General features: G+C 41.9%; 1 protein-coding gene across 1 annotated transcript; it reads left to right on the forward strand.

Moving 5' to 3' along the window:
* Positions 1 to 5,650: 5,650 nt before the first annotated feature.
* On the forward strand, positions 5,651 to 24,636 carry LOC121374510 (pancreatic triacylglycerol lipase-like). The gene is made up of 8 exons (XM_041501611.1): positions 5,651 to 5,682; positions 6,345 to 6,504; positions 13,536 to 13,764; positions 17,214 to 17,465; positions 19,648 to 19,881; positions 21,367 to 21,472; positions 22,461 to 22,646; positions 24,393 to 24,636. The coding sequence occupies exons 1-8, from the start codon at positions 5,651 to 5,653 to the stop codon at positions 24,469 to 24,471; spliced, it is 1,278 nt and encodes a 425-aa protein (XP_041357545.1). The 3' UTR covers positions 24,472 to 24,636.
* Positions 24,637 to 24,815: the final 179 nt, after the last annotated feature.

Here is a 24,815-nt window from a genome sequence, read left to right on the forward strand (position 1 = left end):
TGGTACCGTACTCTCTTTTACGGGTGTTATGGGGCGACAGTTAAATTTAAAAGGTAGTAGGGGAGGAAACGGGTCTGATCGTGGGGAGGGGTGCACTGATCTCATGGCCTCCCTGGCTACGTTAGTGACACGTTACGTTAATATTCCCACAGAAAGGACATAACAGAACAGAACAGAGCAGAACTTTATTACACCCAGGCCCAGACAATAGCTATTATAGCCGTTCAAAAGAAGCCGCGACGTATTGGCTTAAACCATAAATCAAACTGTATCTGCAAAAGCCGCAACAGTATTATCATAATACCACTGAGCTAGGCAACGTTCAAATATATCGAAGTCTGTACGATGTGGTATTTAACTTTTCTAACGAACCGTCATGTTTTGACATATTCAGAACGGCAATCGATCGCAATTGCGATCACTCACTAGACTGGTTTTTGCGTATAAAGTTAGATGAATGTGATGTAATAGCAAGCATTGGTACCAGTCAAATAGTTCGCCAACGCCCGGCCTCCTGAACATGCCACAGGACCATTTTAGCAGCTTAAAATATTGTCAGCTATTATATTAGTTTTTTTGTCGTTAAATTTCATGTCTTACAATTTCGTGCTTGGATTGTCCATTTTAGCAAATCTAATCATCCTGTTGTTTGTAGTAATTTTCAGGTGGTACTTTAACAACACTGTAACGTTTATTATTCTCTCCGGACAAATATACACTACATATTGCCTAGTGGGACCAAAGCTTCAAATTACAAATGATAAAAAAAAACTGTTGCATTTGAGACATATCTCACACTTACAGAGAAAAAAAACACTAGTGCCCATTATTACGATTCAGATTTTCAAATCATAATCTTCCTATTGAAACGGGCAGATGGAAAAATGTATCACTAAACAATCGAATATGTTCATTATGTAAAAATTACGACATCGGAGATGAGTTTCATTATATATTTACAAGTATGTTTTTTAAGAATGAAAGAAATCGCTATTTACCCGCTTTCTGTCAATCAAAACCAAATATAACTACTCAAAAGAATTTAAGGGTCAGACGATATTTTCGACATTATTTTCTGAATGTCAATTATATTAGCTAGACCATAATGTCACGCATGGTATTGTTCCATTTTGACGAAAGTGGGTCTAAGCAACCCACAAATGAATTAAAATCCACTGTCATTGACACTGTCGACTAGTTCTAATGGCGAAAACATGCTTACATTTGCACGTAAATTAGGGCGAAAGCGAAAGGTCTGCTAAGTGCCCATAACTTGCTTTTTCACAAAGCGCTTCATTTGCACGCTTTGCACGTGTATTCCATGTTCCCAATGCTGAATTTCCGTATAATTGGAGCTTGCGTTCGTGTACGGTGCACACTCCAAATTCGACAATGGTACGACTTCAACTGACTATCGAAGATCGAGGAAGGGCTATTGCTTGGCTTCAGGATGGCAATACGCAAAGAAATGTTGCTCTGAGACTTGGTGTCAGTCAGAGTGTCGTTGGCCGACTGTGGCAACGGTACCAAGCAACGAATTCTGTTCGAAATCGTCCACGTTCGGGAAGACCCCGAAGCACTACAAATAGAGAGGACCGCTACATCACCAATATGGCTCTACGTCAACGCACAACCACTGCACGCCGATTACGTGACAATCTGCGGACTGCGACTGGAACTCGAGTGTCTGATCAAACCATACGCAATCATCTGAGAGCCAATAATTTACGCTGCCGTGGCCAGGCTGTTCGACCACTACTCCTACCACGTTACAGAACGGCCAGACGTCACTGGTGCACGCTTCATCTGCGGTGGCAACGTGTTCAGTGGGGTCGAGCGATGTTCACTGATGAGTCCAGGTTTAGTCTCCAGTTCAACGACGGCCGGGTTCGTGTCTACAGACATCCTGGGGAGCGCTTCGTTGACGTTAACGTTAGACAACGTCACCGGTTCGGTGGTGGCAGCGTCATGGTGTGGGGCGGCATCTCTATCCACCACAGGACCCCCCTCTATGTGGTGGATGGCAATCTGAATGGAATCTGCTATCTGAATGAGATTATCCGGCCGTTGGTTCTCCCAGGCCTTCAGCACATTGGCGGCGGGGTAGTTCTGCAGGATGACAATGCCAGACCCCACCGCGCCAGGGTGGTAACGGACTTTCTCAGATAACAAGGTATCGCCAGGATGGATTGGCCAGCATATTCGCCTGACTTGGCCCCAATAGAGACGCCTAGGACGAATTAGGCAGGAGAGTTCGGGATAACCATGCCCCTCCGGCCAACCTTCATAATCTGGGTCAACTTCTTATGGCAGAGTGGCAGGCCATTCCCCAAGAGTTCTTCAGACGTCTGATCAACAGCATGAGGCAACGATGTGTCGAGTGTATTCGCGCCAGGGGTGGATTCACACACCATTAAACGAATGTTCTAATGTGTAAAATCCATGTTTGACAACCTTCAACTTTGACAGCATGTCATGTGACTTTCTTGTATACAGTGACGTTTATTTGTGTTTTTTTTGTAAATATGGAACAATAAATAAAAATTTTGGTGTAGTTTACATCATCAATCTAATACACTCTGAAACTTATTTGGTTATACATTTTTGACCCTTAAATTCTTTTGAGTAGTATATATATAAATTTTATAAATTATTTAGCTCTAAAAAAACTGGTGTCCTTAGAAAACTTTCTATATATTTTGTAATTTAGTTATGAATACTTTCAAACCATCTGGCTGATTTTCTGTGTGTTTTTGTATTTATGTATGCTATTGTACTTTCGCCATCTTGTCGCAATGTATTGTTTTATGTAATTGTCCTCATATGCCGTAGACTATGGCCTGAGGGTAAATAAAGTTCAGTTCAGACCTAGGCGTATCTAAAACACCTTGCTTTGATGAGCTTGTTACAGCTTGACGTTCGTTATTATGGTGGTCAATATAATTAAAATTAGCTCCACTATTACATGTGGAACTAACAGAAGCCATACTGCGGTCACTAAAATAGACTCGCCCGATATTTTTAGAATTTGTATGCTCCCAAATAATGTTATAAAAGGCGAAGTGTGATTGGTCAATATTTAAATTATTATTTACAGACGAAATGTTACCTGAACATTGGAGACTACGCAGTGTTGTTAGCAATCTGATTAAAATTAGTTCTACTGGTCTAAATAAGGCATGATGCTGAAAGTAAGGTTTGGTTGCTGGATATGAGCTCCAACTGGCTGCTGTTAGATCCACATGTAATAGTGGAGCTAATTTTAATTAGATTGTATGGTGGTCTCTAACTTACAGGTTTCATTTTTGGAACCAAGGCGCCGAGTCTGGTATGTTACGGTGACCTGGGCTGTTTTGACAACAGGCCGCCTTTCACGAGTCTTGAGAGGCCGTACAGCTTTCTACCCAAGGGTCCGTTTGTCATACAGACACAGTTCCTCTTATACACGCGGTGAGTACAGCCCCGTACAGCTTTCTACCCAAGGGTCCGGCCGTCATACAGACACAGTTCTTCTTGTACACGCGGTGAGTACAGCCCCATACAGCTTTCTACCCAAGGTGCCGGCTGTCATACAGACACAGTTATCTTATACACGCGGTGAGCACAGCCACGTATAGCTTTCTACCCAAGGAGCCGGCCGTCATACAGACACACTTCCTTTTATACACGCGGTGAGTACAGCCCCGTACAGCTTTCTACCCAAGGTGCCGGCTGTCATACAGACACAGTTCATCTTATACACGCGGTGAGTACAGCTCCATACAGCTTTATACCCAAGGGTCCGGCTGTCATACAGATACAGTTCCTCTTATACACGCGGTGAGTACAGCCCCATACAGCTTTCTACCCAAGGGTCCGGCCGTCATACAGACACAGTTCCTCTTATACACGCGGTGAGTACAGCCCCATACAGCTTTCTACCCAAGGGTCCGGCCGTCATACAGACACAGTTCCTCTTATACACGCGGTGAGTACAGCTCCATACAGCTTTCTACCCAAGGAGCCGGCTGTCATACAGACACAGTTCATCTTATACACGCGGTGAGTACAGCTCCATACAGCTTTATACCCAAGGGTCCGGCCGTCATACAGACACAGTTCCTCTTATACACGCGGTGAGTACAGCCCCGTATAGCTTTCTACCCAAGGAGCCGGCCGTCATACAGACACAGTTCCTCTTATACACGCGGTGAGTACAGCCCCATACAGCTTTCTACCCAAGGGTCCGGCCGTCATACAGACACAGTTCCTCTTATACACGCGGTGAGTACAGCCCCATACAGCTTTCTACCCAAGGGTCCGGCCGTCATACAGACACAGTTCCTCTTATACACGCGGTGAGTACAGCTCCATACAGCTTTCTACCCAAGGAGCCGGTGTCATACAGACACAGTTCCTCTTATACACGCGGTGAATACAGCCCCGTATAGCTTTCTACCCAAGGAGCCGGCCGTCATACAGACACAGTTCCTCTTATACACGCGGTGAATACAGCCCCGTATAGCTTTCTACCCAAGGAGCCGGCTGTCATACAGACACAGTTCCTCTTATACACGCGGTGAGTACAGCCCCGTACAGCTTTCTACCCAAGGAGCCGGCCGTCATACAGACACAGTTCCTCTTATACACTCGGTGAGTACAGCCCCGTACAGCTTTCTACCCAAGGTGCCGGCTGTCATACAGACACAGTTCTTCTTGTACACGCGGTGAGTACAGCCCCATACAGCTTTCTACCCAAGGGTCCGGCTGTCATACAGACACAGTCAATATACTTACTATTCTGACAAATGGCCAAATTTCGAGATATGTGCTGTTCTGTCTGTGAGAAAGTTCATGTTAACGACTATTGCTGCCATTAACATACACTATGTGAAAGTACCTAGTTCCATCACAGGCAACAACAATCGAAGAATGGCGCGTCATGGGAAGAACATACTTTAAACCGTATTAATATTGCGACGTGTTTTTTTTCGCGAATGTATACCTTAGCGCATGTTCGCGACGTGTAAATTTCGCGAACGACCGTTGACAGCTCGAAAAAAGGTGGATAAAGACAGCTCACTGTAATTGTTATAAAGTTACTGTCTGTAAATCAATATTCTGTTATCCTACATCAAGCAATTGTGCCTGGTACGGAGTCTATAGAGGGGATTAGGCCTTACCCTACCCTAATCACAACTCACAGCTTCAGTTGCTAACTGTTAACACCCTTTGGTAGATAAAACAATAAACGATTAGTCGCCATCGATTGAAGTTACATAAAACAATTAACGATTAGTCGCCATCAAGGAGAGAGCTCGTGTATAGGCTGTGCCTGTTGAGTGAATCTTTTTGTGAATTTTATTCTCAATAAAATATTTCAAAACAAAACAAATTAGTCGCAGTGTATGTTAGCTTGTTCAATAAACATGTTATTTTTGCATGATTTTGAATTTCATTTCTGAAACGAGAGTACTGATATACATGAAATAAATACAAAATGTTTATTTAAAACTGGATGATATATTTTAACTGCTGAAATATCAAGAACATACCCGAGGATGTGATGAGATAACAAGACCTTAAACATTTGTCTAGCATTCGCAACTAGAAAAATTCACATTCCGGTTTCCATCGTTGACATAAGAGTTCCGATAAATCCAATATCAGAATGATTCAAGCCAGACTGTTTCGTATTTACAGGTAATCCTGTATCAATCAGAGCACATTGATTAATTAACCATCGGCTATTGCATGTGAACCATTTGGTAATTCTGACACGTAGTCTTCAAAAGATCAATCGGGTTCTGCCGCTGCAATAATTCAATAATATAAAGCCACACTAGTATGAGGAAGACTTTACTTATTTAGGTTTTTTTAATAAATTGTCTGACAACCTTCATTGGCGACCCGTCTAAATTCCTCCAATCACCTTCAAACTTTCGACAGAGCAGTCAAATTTATATATATTGTTTGGCTTCTAATTTTCATCAAGCGGATCACAGATGTATTTTGGATTCTTTTCCAAAATCCAACACCACAAACTCACCACCCACTCCTACCCTGGATCCAGCAACTGGCGAGATCAGAGGTATGTGTGTGTGGGGGGGGGGGGGGGGGGGGGGGGGGGGGGGGGGGGACCGTGGTGAGCATGCTTGAATCTTCTGTAGATATGGGCATGGTTTAGAGTACCCACATCCCGGAAGATTTGGGATGTTAACATTTCATGTGATGCAAAATCACTGTTATCCAGAAATATGCTATCGTGTTGGAAAAGACAGAAAGAATGATGGGCATTTAACGTGTATGCAAATTATATTATGATGGTGAAAAAATTGTGTTTTTTCTCTTTTGTTATTTGACAGAGATACCGTGGACGACGAAGAAGAGCTACGTCCCAACAAGTCTGTGATCGCATCAACACATTTTGATGCCAACAAGAAAACCAAATTCGTGATCCACGGCTGGACACACAACGCCCACAGAAAGTGGGTTCAAGACATGGTAGCGGAACTTCTTAAAAAGGTAAGTTGGATTTTGATTCTACATTTTGTCATAATAGCTGGAGACAATAAAAAACAAGATAGCGATAGAGAAAATGGTAAGTGGACCTAGGACCGGGCAGGTACTGATGTGATGTGATAAGGGACAAAGATGGCGGGATCTGAGAAGGAGGGATGGAGCATGGGAATTCATGGGGAAGGTAGAGGCATGAGTATGACAGAGGCAAACGAGGCAAGATGAGAGCTATAAGCTAAATGTTTCACAAACAGATAAATACACAAATTAGAAACACATTCACCAAAACATACGACAGTAAAGTCTGGTTTACAATGGGCATACCCAATACATTGGGGTGGGACGTAGCCCAATGGTAAAACACTCGCTTGATGCACATTCTGTATAAGATCGATCCCCGTCGGTGGGCCCATTGAGTTATTTCCCATTCAAACCAATGCGCCATGACTCGTATATCAAAGGCAGTGGCATCTGCCATCCTGTTTATGGGATATCACTTGCTACTAATTGAAAAATGTAGCGGGTTTCCTCTCTAAAGGTATATGTCAAAATGACCATATGTTTGTGTGACGGAACATGCTCTTAATTTTATTTTCGCCTATGGCGATATTAATTGTTTTAGAGGGCCGTGTGCAGTTCCAATATGCACTTAAGACCAGGTGGGCACTTTGTTACGTAATACCTCTGCGCGACAGTGGTCGAGCTGTACCCTCTAATACACACCCAGTTCAGGTGTGGAGGCCATGTGGCCAGTAGTTACGTAATACCTCCGCTAGTTCGGTACGATCGGGGTATTGCTGGCGAACTAGGCGACGACCAGTCTAGGCTTCTAAGAAAAATATGCCGGCTTGGTCGCTGTGGAAATATCACTTGATAGGGGGCGGTGCCGCGATGTGCTCCCAGGCGATATTCGGTTTTATGATAAATAGCTAGGGTTTTAGAGATATGGAGGAGAAACATATTGGAAGGCTACCAGGGAACGCGTCCGTTTGGACTTGGTAAATATTATTTCTGCTCTGTTGTATAACCTTGATGTGATGGATGTGACTTTAAATATTTTAATACTGTATTATACCAATATTATTTAGACGGTGCTGCCGGTAATCTGACGCAGTAAACTGTAGGCTCACTGTTCTAATATATATACAGCTTAACCAGTTATCCTAGAGGACCTAGGTAAACTGTAGGTTATTGTCTTTATTGTGATAGGTACCAGTATTAAGTATGTATTACAAGGTTATTGAATGAGTAGTTAAGGGTTAATTAAAAATTAACCAGTTAGGAATAGAGTTGTAATTCCTTTATTAATTAAGTTCCCCTGGCAGCGTTTCTCAATTATCACACGTTACTGAATGAGTAGTTAAGGGTTAATTAAAAATTTACCAGTTAGGAATAGAGATGTAATTCCTTTATTAATTAAGTTCCCCTGGAAGCGTTTCTCAATTATCACACGTGTGGGTGTTGTGTCACGGTGAAGTGATTAGAATATTGTATAAACTAGACACCTAGTGATTAACTAATTAAGTGATCAGTTCAGGGTTGTTATTATATTGTTGTTGTTAATTAACTACTGCGGCAGTACATTTGTCAGCGTTAAAAATAATACAGATTCCAAAGAGTATTGTGTTTTGTTGTGTTTTCTAGTGAACTAAACGTGCTATATTTCATATACTGTATATAAGATCTTATCTCTGACCATACCTAGACGAGCCACGCGGGTATAACTGCCCGTTACAGAGAGATTTAATAGATATACAGTTAGGACAGAGATTAAGATAATCGTGTTTCATTCAGTTACGGGTATTATAGGATCCCCGTGACAGGGGTGAAAATTGGGGCGCTCGTCCCGGATCTGAAACGGGACATGCATATTTAAAAAGTATTGTTTGTAAATGGGGGCTTTATAAATTATTTTTACAAATTACCAGAAGTAGCAACGTTGTTCACTAGAAAATTAATTAATAATAAGTGCGTCATATCTAAACATGGATAAGAATTTGCTGGATACGCATACGCTCAGTGTAGTGGAGATTAAGCGAGCACGTAAGGCCGAGTTAGTTGAAATCGCGAGTGAGCGGGAAATTGATTTAACATCAGCTAAAACCTTAGGTGATATAAAGACAATTATTATCCAGGAAGTTTTTGGTGATAGGCCTGTTATGGAAGACAGTGAGATTGTTCCAGAGATAAAGATAAATGAGTTAAGTGTGGAACAACAATTAGCTTTTAAAAAACTTGAGTACGAAAGAGAAGAACGTGCATTAGATAGAGAGAGAGAGAGAGAGAGAGAGAGAGAGAGAGAGAGAGAGAGAGAGAGAGAGAGAGAGAGAGAGAGAGAGAGAGAGAGAGAGAGAGAGAGAGCGAGAGAGAGAGAGAGAGAGAGAGAGAGAGAAGAGAGGGATAGAGAGAAAGAAGATAGAGATGGAGAGAGAGAGAGAGAGAGAGAGAGAGAGAGAGAGAGAGAGAGAGAGAGAGAGAGAGAGAGAGAGAGAGAGAGAGAGAGAGAGAGAGAGAGAGAGAGAGAAGGAGAAGAGAGGGATAGAGAAGATAGAGATAGAGAATTCAAGTTAGCAAAATTAAAGGTGGAACATTAGTTAAAGTTGAATACTGAAGAAGTCAGACGAGAAGTAGGAAATGGGTTTAACATGTCGGAGGCTTATAGATCAGTGCCTGTATTTGATGATCAGGAGGTAGATATGTTCTTCCAACTTTTTGAACGGGCCGCGAAGCAGCTAAATTGGCCGCAGTCTAAGTGGACATTGTTAGCCCCGTGTCTAAGTTTAAGGGGAAGGCTAGTGTAGCTTATAATTCAATGAGTGATGAGCGAGCAAGTCAGTACGACCTAGTTAAGGCTGCAGTATTGAGGGCTTATGAATTACGACTGAGGATTATCGTTTACGGTATAGCGAGTTGAGAAAAACGCAGGGTCAGTCTTATAGTGAGTTTGTGGCTAAGAAGGCAGGGATGTTTGATAAATGGGTGGTGTCTCATCAGGTATAGTCATATACCGAGTTACGGGAGTTGTTGATCTTACAGGACATTAAAAATGGATTACCAGTTAGCTTACGTATTCATTTAGAGGATCGTGATGTCAAAAAGATAGAAGAGGCAGGCATAGTGGCAGATGATTACGTGTTAATACACAAAGCTCAGGCAGTACAGGGTAGCTCTTTACAACAGGGTGATAAGAAGAAATTTCAGCCAGGTTTTTCCCGGGAAAGTAACTATCGGGCAGAGTCATCTAGTTGATCAGCTAGTCAGGTAAGAAATGCACCTGGTGGGCAAAGTAAGGATAGGCCTGCATTATCAGCCAATGAACGAAATTTTCGTCCACATTGCAGTTACTGTAAAAAAGATAACCACCTTGTCGGGGACTGTTTTAAAAGGAAACGCGATAATGCGCAAATGGTCGGTTTAGTGAGGTCAGCTACGTTAGCGAGAGAGTTAAGCAGAGAAAGTAAACCCGTATGTGTCCACTGGTATGGTTTGTGATGTGAAACAAGAATTGAGTCCTAAGGCAATATCAATCTATCGAGATACCGGGTGTAGTCAGTCGCTGATCACGTCGGAGTGTTTAGCTGGTATTGAGAATTCAGATACAGGACGTAGTTTGGCTTTAACCTCGGTTACTGGAGAAAAAAATGGTTGTCCGGTTACATAACGTTTTCTTGTGTTCGAAGTTTGTGACGGGACCAGTCATTATGGGTGTTGTAAAGGACTTGCCTGTTGAAAACATAGGAGTTTTGTTGGGTAATGATTTGACTAGTCAGTGTTGTCAGCCGAAATGTGACCAATTGTTAATTAAGGAAGGCACTTCACCCATAGAAGAGTGTGAGGTTGGTGAGACTAGATATCCTGCGTGTGTAATGACTAGGGCTATGGCCAGAAGGGTAGCACGAGACCCAGAGGATATTTGTGATTTGTCTGATACGTGTGTGAGCCATGAAATTGGAGTGGATGAGGTTATCAGTAAAATGGTAGATAAGTCAACTGAGGAACTAAATGTGGTGGAACCTGTTGATCTCCCGCAGAGGGTAAATGAACCAGTTTGATAGAGGGGAATTATTTTGTAACAGACAAGAGTTAATTCTAGAGCAGGGGGCTGATCCAAAATTGTTGGCAGCTCGCACTACATTGTTAACTGAGGACAAGGGAGTATTAATGAATAAGAGAGTTAGAGATAGGAGGTGGCAGGCAACCGAACTAGCTAGGAAGCAACTGAGCTATGCTCAGAGTAAAATAAAATCAGTGTTTCATAGGAAGGCTAGGAGTCGGGAATTTAAACCAGGGGATAAAGTGTTGCCTTACCTTCCCATTAAACGGGGTTCATTACAGAACAGGTATTTCGGGCCCTACGTTGTGCACAAACGGGTTAATGAGACAGGGTATGTGATAAACACTCCTGATAGGGTTAGGAAAAGTAGGTATTGTCACATCAATTTGCTAAAAGGTTATTTTGACAGACTGCCGATAGTGCCAGTGTTGCCTGTCCAAATTGAGAGTCACTCAATTTCCTGTGATGACGTCAAGACTGCAGAGATCAAATTAACCAACAGCCAGATTCTAGCAGACTTGAGTTCCTATCTACAGCACCTTGACAGCCCCCAGCGAGCAAAGTTGACTACATTGATACAACACAATGTTTCCATTTGTCAGGACCTTCCAACGGTTACCAATACCTTAAGCCAGGATGTGCGCTTGGAACCCAACGCTACACCGATTCGACAGCATGCCTATCGGAGAAAACCTGGAAAACGTGTGACACTGAAAAAGAAGGAAACGAAGTTCCAGTGGTCAGATGAATGCGAGAAGTCATTCAACCGTCTCAAGCAGATGCGCTCCTCGTCTCCCGTGATGGCAGCACCAGACTACCGAATGCCTTTCAAGCTGGCTGTGGATGCCAGTGACGTAGGAGCTGGAGCTGTGCTGTTCCAGGAAGACGAAAATGGACTGGACCATCCTGTAAGTTTCTTCTCCAAAAAGTTTGACAAACACCAGGTGAACTATTCCACTATAGAGAAGGAAGCTTTGGCCATGGTACAAGCTCTGAAGCATTTTCAGATCTACGTGAAATCGGCATTGCATCAAGTGGTGGTCTTTACTGATCATAATCCGCTCACTTTCATTCACAGAATGAAAGCCACCAACCAGAGAGTTTTGAGATGGAGTCTTCTTCTGCAGGAATTCCCAATTACCATTGAACATATCAAGGGCACATCTAATGTAATCACTGATGCCCTGTCCCGAAGTTGAACGTTATGATAATGTGTTGACATTCTTGATTTCTGTTTTGTTTTTATATATTTTATTGTATACCAGGGACTCAGAGTGATTACTGGTAGTCACCTTATTACTATGTGTTATAAATGCCCGGATGCGTCGGTTAACGCACGTTTTGTTTTAATGTAGTATATTTCCCTATTCCTAGAGTAGAGGAAATATCCTTTTTGAGGTGTGTGTGTGTGACGGAACATGCTCTTAATTTTGTTTTCGCCTGTGGCGATATTAATTGTTTTAGAGGGCCGTGTGCAGTTCCAATATGCACTTAAGCCCAGGTGGGCACTTTGTTACGTAATACCTCTGCGCGACAGTGGTCGAGCTGTACCCTCTAATACACACCCAGTTCAGATGTGGAGGACATGTGGCCAGTAGTTACGTAATACCTCCGCTAGTTCGGTACGATCGGGGTATTGCTGGCGAACTAGGCGACGACCAGTCTAGGCTTCTAAGAAAAATATGCCGGCTTGGTCGCTGTGGAAATATCACTTGATAGGGGCGGTGCCGCGATGTGCCCCCAGGCGATATTCGGTTTTATGATAAATAGCTAGGGTTTTAGAGATATGGAGGAGAAACATATTGGAAGGCTTCCAGGGAACGCGTCCGTTTGGATTTGGTAAATATTATTTCTGCTCTGTTGTATAACCTTGATGTGATTGATGTGACTTTAAATATTTTAATACTGTATTATACCAATATTATTTAGACGGTGCTGCCGGTAATCTGACGCAGTAAACTGTAGGCTCACTTAAAGCTTAACCAGTCATCCTAGAGGACCTAGGTAAACTGTAGGTTATTGTCTTTTTTGTGATAGGTACCAGTATTAAGTCTGTATTACAAGGTTATTGAATGAGTAGTTAAGGGTTAATTAAAAATTAACCAGTTAGGAATAGAGTTGTATTTCCTTTATTAATTAAGTTCCCCTGGAAGCGTTTCTCAATTATCACACGTGTGGGTGTTGTGTCACGGTGAAGTGATTAGAATATTGTGTAAACTAGACACCTAGTGATTAACTAATTAAGTGATGAGTTAAGTGGGTTGTTATTATATTGTTGTTGTTAATTAACTACTGCGGCAGTACATTTTTCAGTGTTAAAGATAATACAGATTCCAAAGAGTATTGTGTTTTGTTGTGTTTTCTAGTGAACTACACGTGCTATATTTCATATATTTTATATAAGATCTTATCTCTGATAATACCTAGACGAGCCACGCGGGTATAACTACCCGTTACAGAGAGATCTAATAGATATACAGTTAGGAGAGAGATTTGGATAATCGTGTTTCATTCAGTTAATCGGGTATTATAGGATCCCCGTGACAGTTTGACATCCAATAGCGGATGATTAATAAATCAATGTACTCTAGTGGTGTCGTTAAACAAAACAAACTTGTTTTATTTTACCCAGTACATTATACATATAAATCTAACAGAACATTTGATGTTGGACACTGATAGCATTTTACACAGCTTAACTCTAACCAAGAACAAAACCATCTGCTTAACACAATAAACCAACAGCAAAACTATCTAGTTGTCTAGTTTAGTATATTTATATTATTAAATGACAACAGAGTTCAGTACACATTTTCGTATATTCTCTTTATCTATCTGTTTTACAACACCTTCCAGTACGCCTGTACATTGTGATATGTGTATGACAACTGATGAGCCGTAAACGCTCACGGTTAATAAAGAATTGAATAAAAAAAAACCCAACTGTAGCTATTTGTTTGGCAACTACCTGTTGTTACTCCAGGAAGACGTGAACGTGATCGCTGTGGACTGGAGCCACGGCGCTGGACTCCCGTACGGGCAGGCGACAGCCAACACGCGGGTTGTAGGAGCTCAGACCGGTCAGCTGATCAACTTCCTGATAGCCAACACTAACGCCACAGCTGACAACTTCCACCTGGTTGGACACAGTCTGGGCGCCCATGTTGCTGGGTACGCCGGAGAAAAGGTGAACAATATGTCGAGAATTACAGGTAAGTGTATCGGATTCATTGTATTCTAAACTCCATTGAAAACGCACTAGTAAGAGTTGTACTTGTAAGAAAAAAAGGATATGAGAAGAAATACCAATACCTTTAGCTGATTTTGTATAACTGAATGTATTTTGATAAGCAACAAATAACCGAAAAACAAGTCTACAAGGGTTAGGTTTATTACGTGTTCAGTGGCAGCCTCGCATATGCGATATCATATAAACAATTGATAATAATTGGATGATACATTTTTAGTACAATTTAGTTTATCATCCTCTTTTAGCGCAATGGCTAGTTATAGGCACACACGTTTAAGGTATTGGATTCATATCTGTGCGGATGGTAGATCGATCGGCCGAGGGCTTATCACGAGTAGTAGAATCTACCCCACTCAGAATATATACTGACACACAATGAAAACGCAAAAAAGATATTTTTCAATATTTTGTTGTGATTAATGAAAAATATATTTATTGGACTTAAAATAACAATTTATGAGAGGAAGCCATTGGTTGGTACTTTTGTCTGGGTTTTAATCTTGGTTTTGTTCTCGTTACACATACAATAGCAGAAACACACAAAATGGTGTGAACTGCGTTCACTACATGCTCAATCATGCTGCATGCAATGCACGTGAAATGCCAGTATGTGGACACATAAAAGTCACGTAACGGTGTCATATTCCTCGTCACATTAAGAACGCCACGACTCAGAGAAGAACAAAGGGAGCGAGCGTTGGGTATGGTTCAAGGGGGGACTTCGCAAAGCCAAGTTGCTAGGACCTTCAGAGTCCATCCATCAACTATTGGACGACTTGTTGAACGTCATCAACAGACCGGGAGTGTCCGTGATCGACCTCGACCTGGTCAACGTCCCATTACGACCCCACGCCAAGATCGGCAGATTCGACGACACCACCTCCGTGACCGGTTCAGAACTGCGACGATGACAGCAAGCAACACGATAGAACGTCATGGGAGGCATATCCATCCGATGACCGTCAACCGTCGACTCAGAACGGCTGGACTCAGATGCAGACGCCCGTACAACGGTAACATCATGACACCGCGACATCGTGCTGCGAGACTACAGTTTGCTCTCCAGAATGGTAATTATCCACCAGCCTTTCACCGGAGCATTGTTTTCTCAGATGAGTCCCGTTTCTCTGTCTCCTTTGCCGATGGAAGACCACGTGTGTACAGGAGACTCCATGAACAGTACGCTGACGGATGTGTGAGGGAACGTGATTGGTTTGGCGGCGGTTGTCTGATGGTATGGGGGGGGGGGGGGGCAATCAGGAGTGATCTCATCATTGTCCACGATGCCCTTACAACTCAGCGTTATGTTGACGTTATTCTAAGACCTGTTCTCCAGCCATTTTTGCGCCGTCACCGAAGACCAGGAGGTCCCCTTCTGTTTCAACAAGACAATGCCCGTCCACATACTGCAAGAATTACCCAGGCATTCCTGCAACAAGCCGTTATGAACTGGCCCGCCGTTTCACCGGCTTTGAACCCAATTGAACACATGTGGGATGAGTTAGGACGTCGTGTACGTCACCGCCAGCCACCACCGCGTAACGTCGCTGAGCTTGCACAGGCGTTGTAGGAGGAGTGGAGGAACATTCCTGTGGCTTATTTGAGATGTTTGTGCCAATTCTTTCCCCGTCGTCTTCACGCATGCTCACGGGCCAATGATGGACACACCAGATACTGACCTTGATATGGGAGGGGGGGGGGGGGGGGGGCGGTGTTGAACTTTTCGATTACGAATGCAACTCGATTACTGATGATAACTGGCCATATTTCCATGTGAATGTATCTCATGAATACCTGTCTCGGGGATCCTATGATACCCGTAACTGAATAAAACACGATTATCCAAATATCTCTCCTAACTGTATATCTATTAGATCTCTCTGTATCGGGCAGTCCAATACCCGAGTAGCTCGGCTCTAGGTATATCAGAGTTAAGATCTTATATAAAGTATATGTAATATAGCACGTTTAGTTCGCTAGAAAACACAACAAAACACAATACACTTTGGAATCTGTATTAACCTTACGCTGACAAATATATTTGCCGCAGTTAATTACTTACAACAACAATAATAATAACAACCCGGAACTAATCACTTAATTAGTTAATCACTAGGTGTCTAGTTTACACAATATTCTAATCACTTCACCGTGACACAACACACACACGTGTGATAATTGAGAAACGCTGCCAGGAGAACTTAATTAATAAAGGAATTACAACTCTATTCCTAACTGGTTAATTTTTAATTAACCTTAACTACTCATTCAGTAACCTTGTAATACAGAATTAATACTGGTACCTATCACAATAAAGACAATAACCTACAGTTTACCTAGGTCCTCTAGGATGACCGGCTAAGCTTTAATAATTTTAGAACAGTGAAGCCTACAATTTACTTCGTTAGATTACCGGAGACACTGTCTAAATAATATTGGTATAATACAGTATTAAAATATTTAAAGTCACATCAATCACATCAAGGTTATACAAATATATTTACCACGTCCGGACTGAACTTATATAGATCGTTCAGTCGACGACGTCCGTTCCCCTGCAGCCTTCCAAAGTTTCTCCCCGATATATCTAAAATCCTAGCTATTTATTACAAAATCCGAATATCGCCTGGGGGCACATCGCGGTACTCCCCCTATCATGTGATATTTCCACAGCGACCAAGACGGAATATTTTCTTAGATGGTCAGACTAGCTGTCGCCATTCCGCTAGGAATACAAGGTCGTAAAACAGAACTCGCGGAGGTATTACTTAACTACTGGCCACATGGCCTCCACATCTGGTCTGGGTGTGTATTGGGAACAGCTCGACCACCGTCGCGCGGGGGTATTACGTAACCAAGCCGCACACGGCCCTCTAAAACAATTAACATCGCCACAGGCGAAAAAGATAAGAGCATGTCCCTTCACAATACCAGTCATTAATGTGATATTACATTATCCATCAATTCATTAATAGTTTGTTGTTATTTGCAATGAAAAGTTGTTTTTGCGTTTTCATTGTGTGTCAGTTATGTATGGGTAATAAATTTCCATATCAAGGTCTATTTCGTGTTTTTTTCTGAATTCAAAATTGACTATCATAACCAGTGCTTGACGATTGGTACATAGAAGACCATGGTTTGTGTGGGTCCTGCACTGGGTAAAGCGCATATATGATCTAGTGCAGTACGTAATAGCAGAGGTTCTTGTATTTCACTATTGCAATAACACTATGTTAAACACCAAATAGTCATTGTTTAAGCTGTCCTTAAACAAACACTTCTTTCATTTCTTTGAAATCATTCAATATAGTACAAACTAACCTTCATCATAGAGCCAGTTGTCTTCAGTTGTGATGTTACACAGTTACACGTTCTCAGATGGTTATCGTATATATTTCATTCGTTTTACAGGACTGGATCCTGCAGAACCCTACTTTCAGGATACTGACCCCGTGGTTCGGCTTGACCCCACAGACGCCAAGTTTGTTGACGTCATACATACAGACGGTTCAAGCATTTTCGTGCTGGGATTGGGCGCCAAACAACCAATGGGTCACGTGGACTTCTATCCAAATGGAGGCCACGAACAACCTGGCTGTGATCACAATATCCTGTCTAAACTCGTACACACAGCATGGAATGCGGCAACAATAGGCTACTATGGTAAATATTATATTCCTTAAAATTAAAATCTACATCGTCACGGATATTTAGACCACTGAATCTAAACGACAAAACCGCCATCCGTGACCAAGAGCGCATATCTGCACACTAAGGAGTGGAGTGGGCATTCGGCAAAACAGTGGTTGACTTTATGAGTCTCAATCTAGTGCCTTGCCAACAGGAGGACAGCCACTCCCATATTAGTTTACCATAATGTCTACCAAAAACCCTTTTGTATTTTTGAATGCCCTCGCGAATGCCCTGATAACCGTGATGGAACAACGTCTGCGCCAGAATGATATGGCGTTGTTAGAAATTTGCATATCTTAATGAATTTTTATGTGAAATATTTTTTTTAACGAATTTAATGTCCTTTATATTTTGTTATTTTCTTAACGCACGTTGTGTTATTAACAACATTTCTCATTCTTAGCTCTGTGGATATAGTCAATGTTATGGTTTCCTTACACCAACCTAGCTTTCACTGGTGATCCAACTAACATCTGCTAATAAAACTCAAATAACGAGTATAATAATCCAGACCCATAGAAATTATATTTGAAGGGGCACGAACTATATAGGTGAAAAAAGTTTATTTTGTTTAACGACACCACTAGAGCACATTGATTAATTAATAATCGGCTATTGGATGTCAAATATTTGGTTATTTTGACATATAGTCCTAGTGGAAACCCGCTACATTTTCCCATAAGTAGCAAGGCATCTTTTATATGCACCATCCCACAGAGAGGATAACACATACCACAGCCTTTGGAATACCAGTCGTGGTGCAGTGGCTGGAACGGGCTATATAGATGAGTTCTGGTTCCTGCGGCTAGATGGAATCTGTTTAATAAGCTGGCCTCAGTGCTGGTTCCTGCGGCTAGATGGAATCTGTTTAATTGGCTGGCCTCAGTGCTGGTTCCTGCGGTTAGATGGAATCTGTTTAATTGGCTGGCCTCAGTGCTGGTTCCTGCGGCTAGACGGAATCTGTTTAATTGGCTGGCCTCAGTGCTGGTTCCTGCGGCTAGACGGAATCTGTTTAATTGGCTGGCCTCAGTGCTGGTTCCTGCGGCTAGATGGAATCTCTTTAATTGGCTGGCTGGTTCCCTCAGTGCTGGTTCCTGCGACTAGATGGAATCTCTTTAATTGGCTGGCCTCAGTGCTGGTTCCTGCGGCTAGATGGAATCTCTTTAATTGGCTGGCCTCAGTGCTGGTTCCTACGGCTAGATGGAATCTCTTTAATTGGCTGGCCTCAGTGCTGGTTCCTGCGGCTAGATGGAATCGGTTTAATTGGCTGGCCTCAGACGTGATATGGAAAGAAATAGCAGTTTTGGATGTTTTCAATGTTATCAATATCATTTATACAATATGGGAATAAAAGGTAAATTCTATATTTTCGAGGACCAACACTTTATCTATGCAATGCGTATAAACAAAATAAAGTTTTTGGTATTTTCCGTTGATACATTTTAATTTTAGAACATATATTTAGATGACAAATTATTGATTTATCTATATCATTACTTCTGACAATACATTATATTTAGTAAAATAGTAGACTGGATATTGTTATAGTATCACATACAGAAAATAACATTATTGTAGGAGAATCGTTACAGCTAGTGCACCACGACTGGTATATCAAATGTCGTGGTATGAGCTATCCTTTCTGTGCGATGGTGCATATAAAAGATCCCTTGCTACTAATAGAAAACATGTAGCGGGTTGCCTCTCTAAGACTATGTGTCAGAATTACCAAATGTTTGACATCCAATAGCCGATGGGGGCTGTACGTAGCCCAGTTGTAAAGAGTTCGCTTGATGCGCGGTCGGTCTAGGATCGATCCCCGTCGGTGGGCCCATTGGGCTATTTCTCGCTCCAGCCAGTGCACCACGACTGGTATATCAAAGGCCGTGGTATGTGTTACCCTGTCTGTGGGATGGTACATACAAAAGATCCCTTGCTACTAATCGAAAAGAGTAGCCCATAAAGTGGCGTCAGCGGGTTTCCTCTCTCAATATCTGTGTGGTCCTTAACCATATGTCTGACGCCATATAACCGTAAATAAAATGTGTTGAGTGCGTCGTTAAATAAAACATTTCCTTCCTTCCAATAGCCGATGATGAATAACTCAATGAGCTCTGTTTAAATACAAAACAAACTTTAACTTTTATTGAAGGAGCGGAAGCGGCAATTGCGTGTAGTCACATGCGCTCATGCTACCTCTTCACGGAATCCATCAACTCCAAGTGCCCTTTCCAGGCCTACCCGTGTGCGAGTGCCAATGAGTTCAACAAGGGCGGTTGCCTCCAGTGCTATGCCGACCAGTGTTCCTACATGGGCTACCACGCGGACAAGTCTCTGGCGAGAGGCTCACTGTACCTCAACACCCAGAGTTCATCGAAATATTGCAGTAAGTTTTCATTTGAGACAGACAGACGTTTTGTTGTCTTGTAACATGTTTAATCTGGGTGAAATCTGGTATTCAAAAGATAAAGCACGGGCGTGTTTTATATTCATTGGAAAAACATATTTCATGGTTTTTTTTATAGTATTCAGTTAGGTCATTATTTATAATGTTTTTATCATCATCATCATCATCATCATCATCATACTCATACTCATCATCTCCACCATCATCATCATCATTATCAATATTTCAGTAATTATTTTTAATATAGTCATCATAATCATCATTACCATCATCACAAATATCAGCATCTTGGTAGTCATCATCATCATCATCATTCCAGCCATTATTTTCAATGTAGTTATACTCATTATCACCATCCTCATCATCAACATTATCATTAACATCATCATTATCATTAACATCATCATCACCATCATAATAATAATCATCACCACCATCATCTTCTTCGTCGTCGTCAACGTCATCATCACTACCACCACCAGCATCACCACCACCATTATCATCATCATCATTACCATCATCATTATCACCATCATCAACGTCGGAACCATCATCATCATGACCTTGTTCATCGTCGTCATCATCACCACCACTACCATCATCACTATTATCATTATAATTATCACCACCATCATCATCTTGTTCGTCGTCGTCATCACCACCATCATAATCATCATCACCAACAATAATCACTATCTCATTCATCATTATATTTTATTGTAAAATGTTTTACTTCATACCTTGTATCTTATTACAAGTCTACAACTTTATTTGTTGAGAAACCTGACGATAATATGCATTAATCTACTCACCAGAAATACAGCAATTGAAAAGAATCTGCTATTGGCATATTCTATGCCGCATCTTTTCACAAGACTGATTCCAAAAGAGGTTATGGTAGAGTCGAGGAGATTAGGCAGCCATGACTCCCTATCAAGTGCTTTGCCTACCGAGCAGAGCTGATCTTGACCACAGTACTAGTGTGTGGTTTCAAACCCGTCTGTAGGAGGATTTCTACTTGATATCGCGCGCTAGTACAAACGTCAAAAACCTTTCTCTACAACTCCTGTAAACAGACCTCTAAATACTTTTTAAAAAGTTTGTTTATTTAACGACACGACTAGAGCACATTGATTTATTAATCATCGGTTATTGGATGTCACACATTTGCTAATTTTGACATATGTCTTAGAGAGGAAACCCGCTACATTTTTCAATTAGCAGCAAGGGATCTTTTGTATGCACCATCCCTCAGACAGGATAGCACATACCACGGCCTTTGATATACCAGTCGTGGTGCACTGGCTGAAACGAGAACGTCTGAATACACACACGGATGTACATAGAATAATATTTCACGCAAGTATTTTAAAGAAATATTGCTCAAATTATTTTTGAGGGCGAAGTCCCTTTAAACTTGATGATTGGCTCGTGATTATGAACAATGATTTCATCTCATGACAGGCTATCACTACCAGGTAACCATTTCGTCGGGTAGCAACATGGACGGCGTGGTGAAAATAAAACTCCATGGAGGTTCGGGCGACACAGCCACCAAACAGCTTATGAAGTAGGTCCTTGATCGCTAAATATTAGTCGCTCATTGAATGGTCAGTAAAACTGTTCATGGAATTATCTGTTAAATACGATCATCAAATAGCCCATGGAATAGGTCATTAATCATCCAATAATCCTGGTAAATAGATCAAGGTAGTCCATATATACATTACGTAAGACCACCAATTTCCCTTACTTGGACAGAATTCTTTCGCGGAGTCAGAGGTTACATCCACTACAGGCGTTCTTGAACAATTCTCTGATGGAATCATGCTAAAAATCACACACACACACACACACACACACACTCTCTCTCTCTCTCTCTCTCTCTCTCTCTCTCTCTCTCTCTCTCTCTCTCTCTCTCTCTCTCTCTCTCTCTCTCTCACACACACACACACACACACACACACACACACACACATACACACACCAAATCAGTACTTTCCAGCCTATAGACAAAATACTACATAGCACAAATATGCACTAATAAAGTCATCGAGCATTGCTTCACACCACAGGCGTTCGGGTTTCTGGATGTTTTGTTAGTACCAGTCGACGGAACACTCATGCGCACTACGCTATATTGTCTGTGGTCGTTCTATAGACCATAGACAATATAGCGTAGCGCGCATGAATCGTCCCATCGACTGGTACTACTTAAACACCCCCAAAACTCCAACCAAAACCCGAACGCCCGAGGTTTAAACAGGAAATAACCCAACCACACCCAAATGATACTTAACATCACCCATGTTCAGAACGCTACGTACGGTCTATGGTCATCATCAGTTTTGCATCCCATTCGTGTACCATTCTAGTGTACTGTTTTGAATTTGCAACAAACCTGGTGCTTATAAAACATTTAGAGTCTGGACTCGAGATTCTAATAGAGTCTGAAACACTAATGTCATGACAACGTCATACACATTGTATGCGTTTGACGTCATTAAATATCGAGTCTGGACTCTAAACGTTTTACAAGCACGGGCCCTGCTCCACAGAACCGGTCAAATAGTGAACGCGAACAACGACCTGTCTCACTTGATTACGTCGCCTAAGAGCATGACCAACATCACGGGCATCACCATCAGCTACAACGAGACTAGCAACTTCTTGACCAGGTGGATGTACCCGGATGACTGGAAGATTGCCTCCGTGTCCGTCTTCGAAGGGGAGACACAGGCTACGTAAGCAGAATTATATATATCACAGTTATGTTACTGTGTTTAATTATATATCTCACAGTTGTGTGACTGTGTTTAATTATATATCTCACAGTTGTGAGACTGTATTTAATTAAATATCTTACATTTGTCTGAATGTATAAAATTGAAAACATGATTTATTAACCCACTGATGGGATATTTTTTCATTTCATTTTCAGAGCATGAATAAGCTGTTCAATGTTTTATTTTATTACTCATATGGTTAAAAATATCTTGGTACAATGTCATATCAAAGTGATACGTACCACTAGAACGCCAAGTGAGACGTAACACTTCGAAATGAAATGAAAGGAAATGTTTTATTTAACGACGCACTCAACGCATTTTATTTACGGTTATATGGCGTCGGGCATATGGTTAAGGACCACACAGATATTGAGAGGAAACTCGCTGTCGCCACATCGTGGGCTAATCTTTTCGATTAGCAGCAAGGGATCTTTTATATGCACCATCCCACAGACAGGATAGCACATACCACGGCCTTTGATATACCAGTCGTGGTGCACTGGCTGGAACGAGAAATAGCCCAATGGGCCCAACGACGGGGTAACACTTCGATGTCACACGACTGGCGCATTACAATCTTACAGGAAAGTCAACCAAACGAGATGAGTGATATAAATTAAGATCGATTACGGGTAATAAATAGGATATTAAACTCGCTAACATTTCGTATCATGTTTATGTCCCTCGTGAAATAATTTTCATTGTGACTTGCTAAATCTCGTGAGAATTAAAAATTATTTCACTCAGGACGTAAACATGATACGGAATGGAAGCTCATTTAATAGCCTATACATATAATTTTACACTGATATCAAATATTACTAGTAGATGGCGCCATGTTCATAAATACATTCAAGCACACATTCATCCATCCATCCATTCAAAACCATAACTCATCCAGCAATACATCCGTCTATCCACCCATCCATCTATCCAGTCATTCATCCACCCAAAACCTTAACCAATTCATACATCAACACGATAAGCCATCCACCCCGATAAACCATTCATCCAAAATCTTAGCCCACCCATTCATCCACTCAACAAACCATCTATCCATCCACACATTCATTCAACCATCCATCCATTCAATTCATCCAATCACCCAAAACCACCCATGCATACACCCGACAAACCATCCATCCACACATTGATTCATTCATCCCACTGAAAACCCTAACCCATTCATACAGCCACCCGACAAACCGACCATCCTTCCTTCCATCCACACAAAACCTTAACCCGCCCATACATCTACCAGACAAACCACCCAACATTCCATCCATCCATCCATCCATCCATCTAAAACCACCCATAAATCCACTAGACAAACCACCCAACATTCCATCGATTCGTCCATCCATTCAAAACCACTCTACACCCACCCAACAAACCGACCATCCTTTCATCCATCCATCCAAAACCGTAACCCACACATACATCCACCGGACAAACAGAACATCCTTCCACCCACCCACCTATCCATCCGAAACCTTAACATGATACATCCACCCATCCAAAACCTTAGCCCACCCACACATCTACCCGACAAACCGACCATCCTTCCACCCATCTATCCAAAACCGTAACCCACTCGTACATCCACCCGACAAACCATCCATAAACAAAACCCGCCCACCCGCTCATCCATCCACCCACCGACAAACAGACACTCTATTGACAGAGTTTTTCGTTTTTCAGGACGACGTTCTGTGCGTACGGCAAGGACGTCCAGTCTCACTCACACACAGACCTAGCCGTCACCGGTCACTGCACGTGATCACCACGCTGTCACGTGCGTAACGTCGCTGGATCACACGCCTGGACAAGACAACGACTTTTGTTACCCTATCTGCTGTAAACCTGTATAAGATGTAATTTATTGCACATACTGTGTTCCATACGATACTGCAGATATTGGTGACAAAATAAACTTGTAAATTTATTGTTCCCTTTATGTTTTATAAATATCAAGCAATAGGTGCCCCTAACATATAGTTTAGTTTGTTGAACATAATTTTCGACTCACTGAATTTGTCCCATTATCGAAGTAAAAATATATCACATTCATTAACGTCAAGTGCTACCTCTATACAAGACAGTCTCAAGTTATGAATGTATCTC

This window comes from Gigantopelta aegis, chromosome 6 (genome assembly GCF_016097555.1).
Source record: "Gigantopelta aegis isolate Gae_Host chromosome 6, Gae_host_genome, whole genome shotgun sequence".
Taxonomy (NCBI): domain Eukaryota; kingdom Metazoa; phylum Mollusca; class Gastropoda; order Neomphalida; family Peltospiridae; genus Gigantopelta; species Gigantopelta aegis.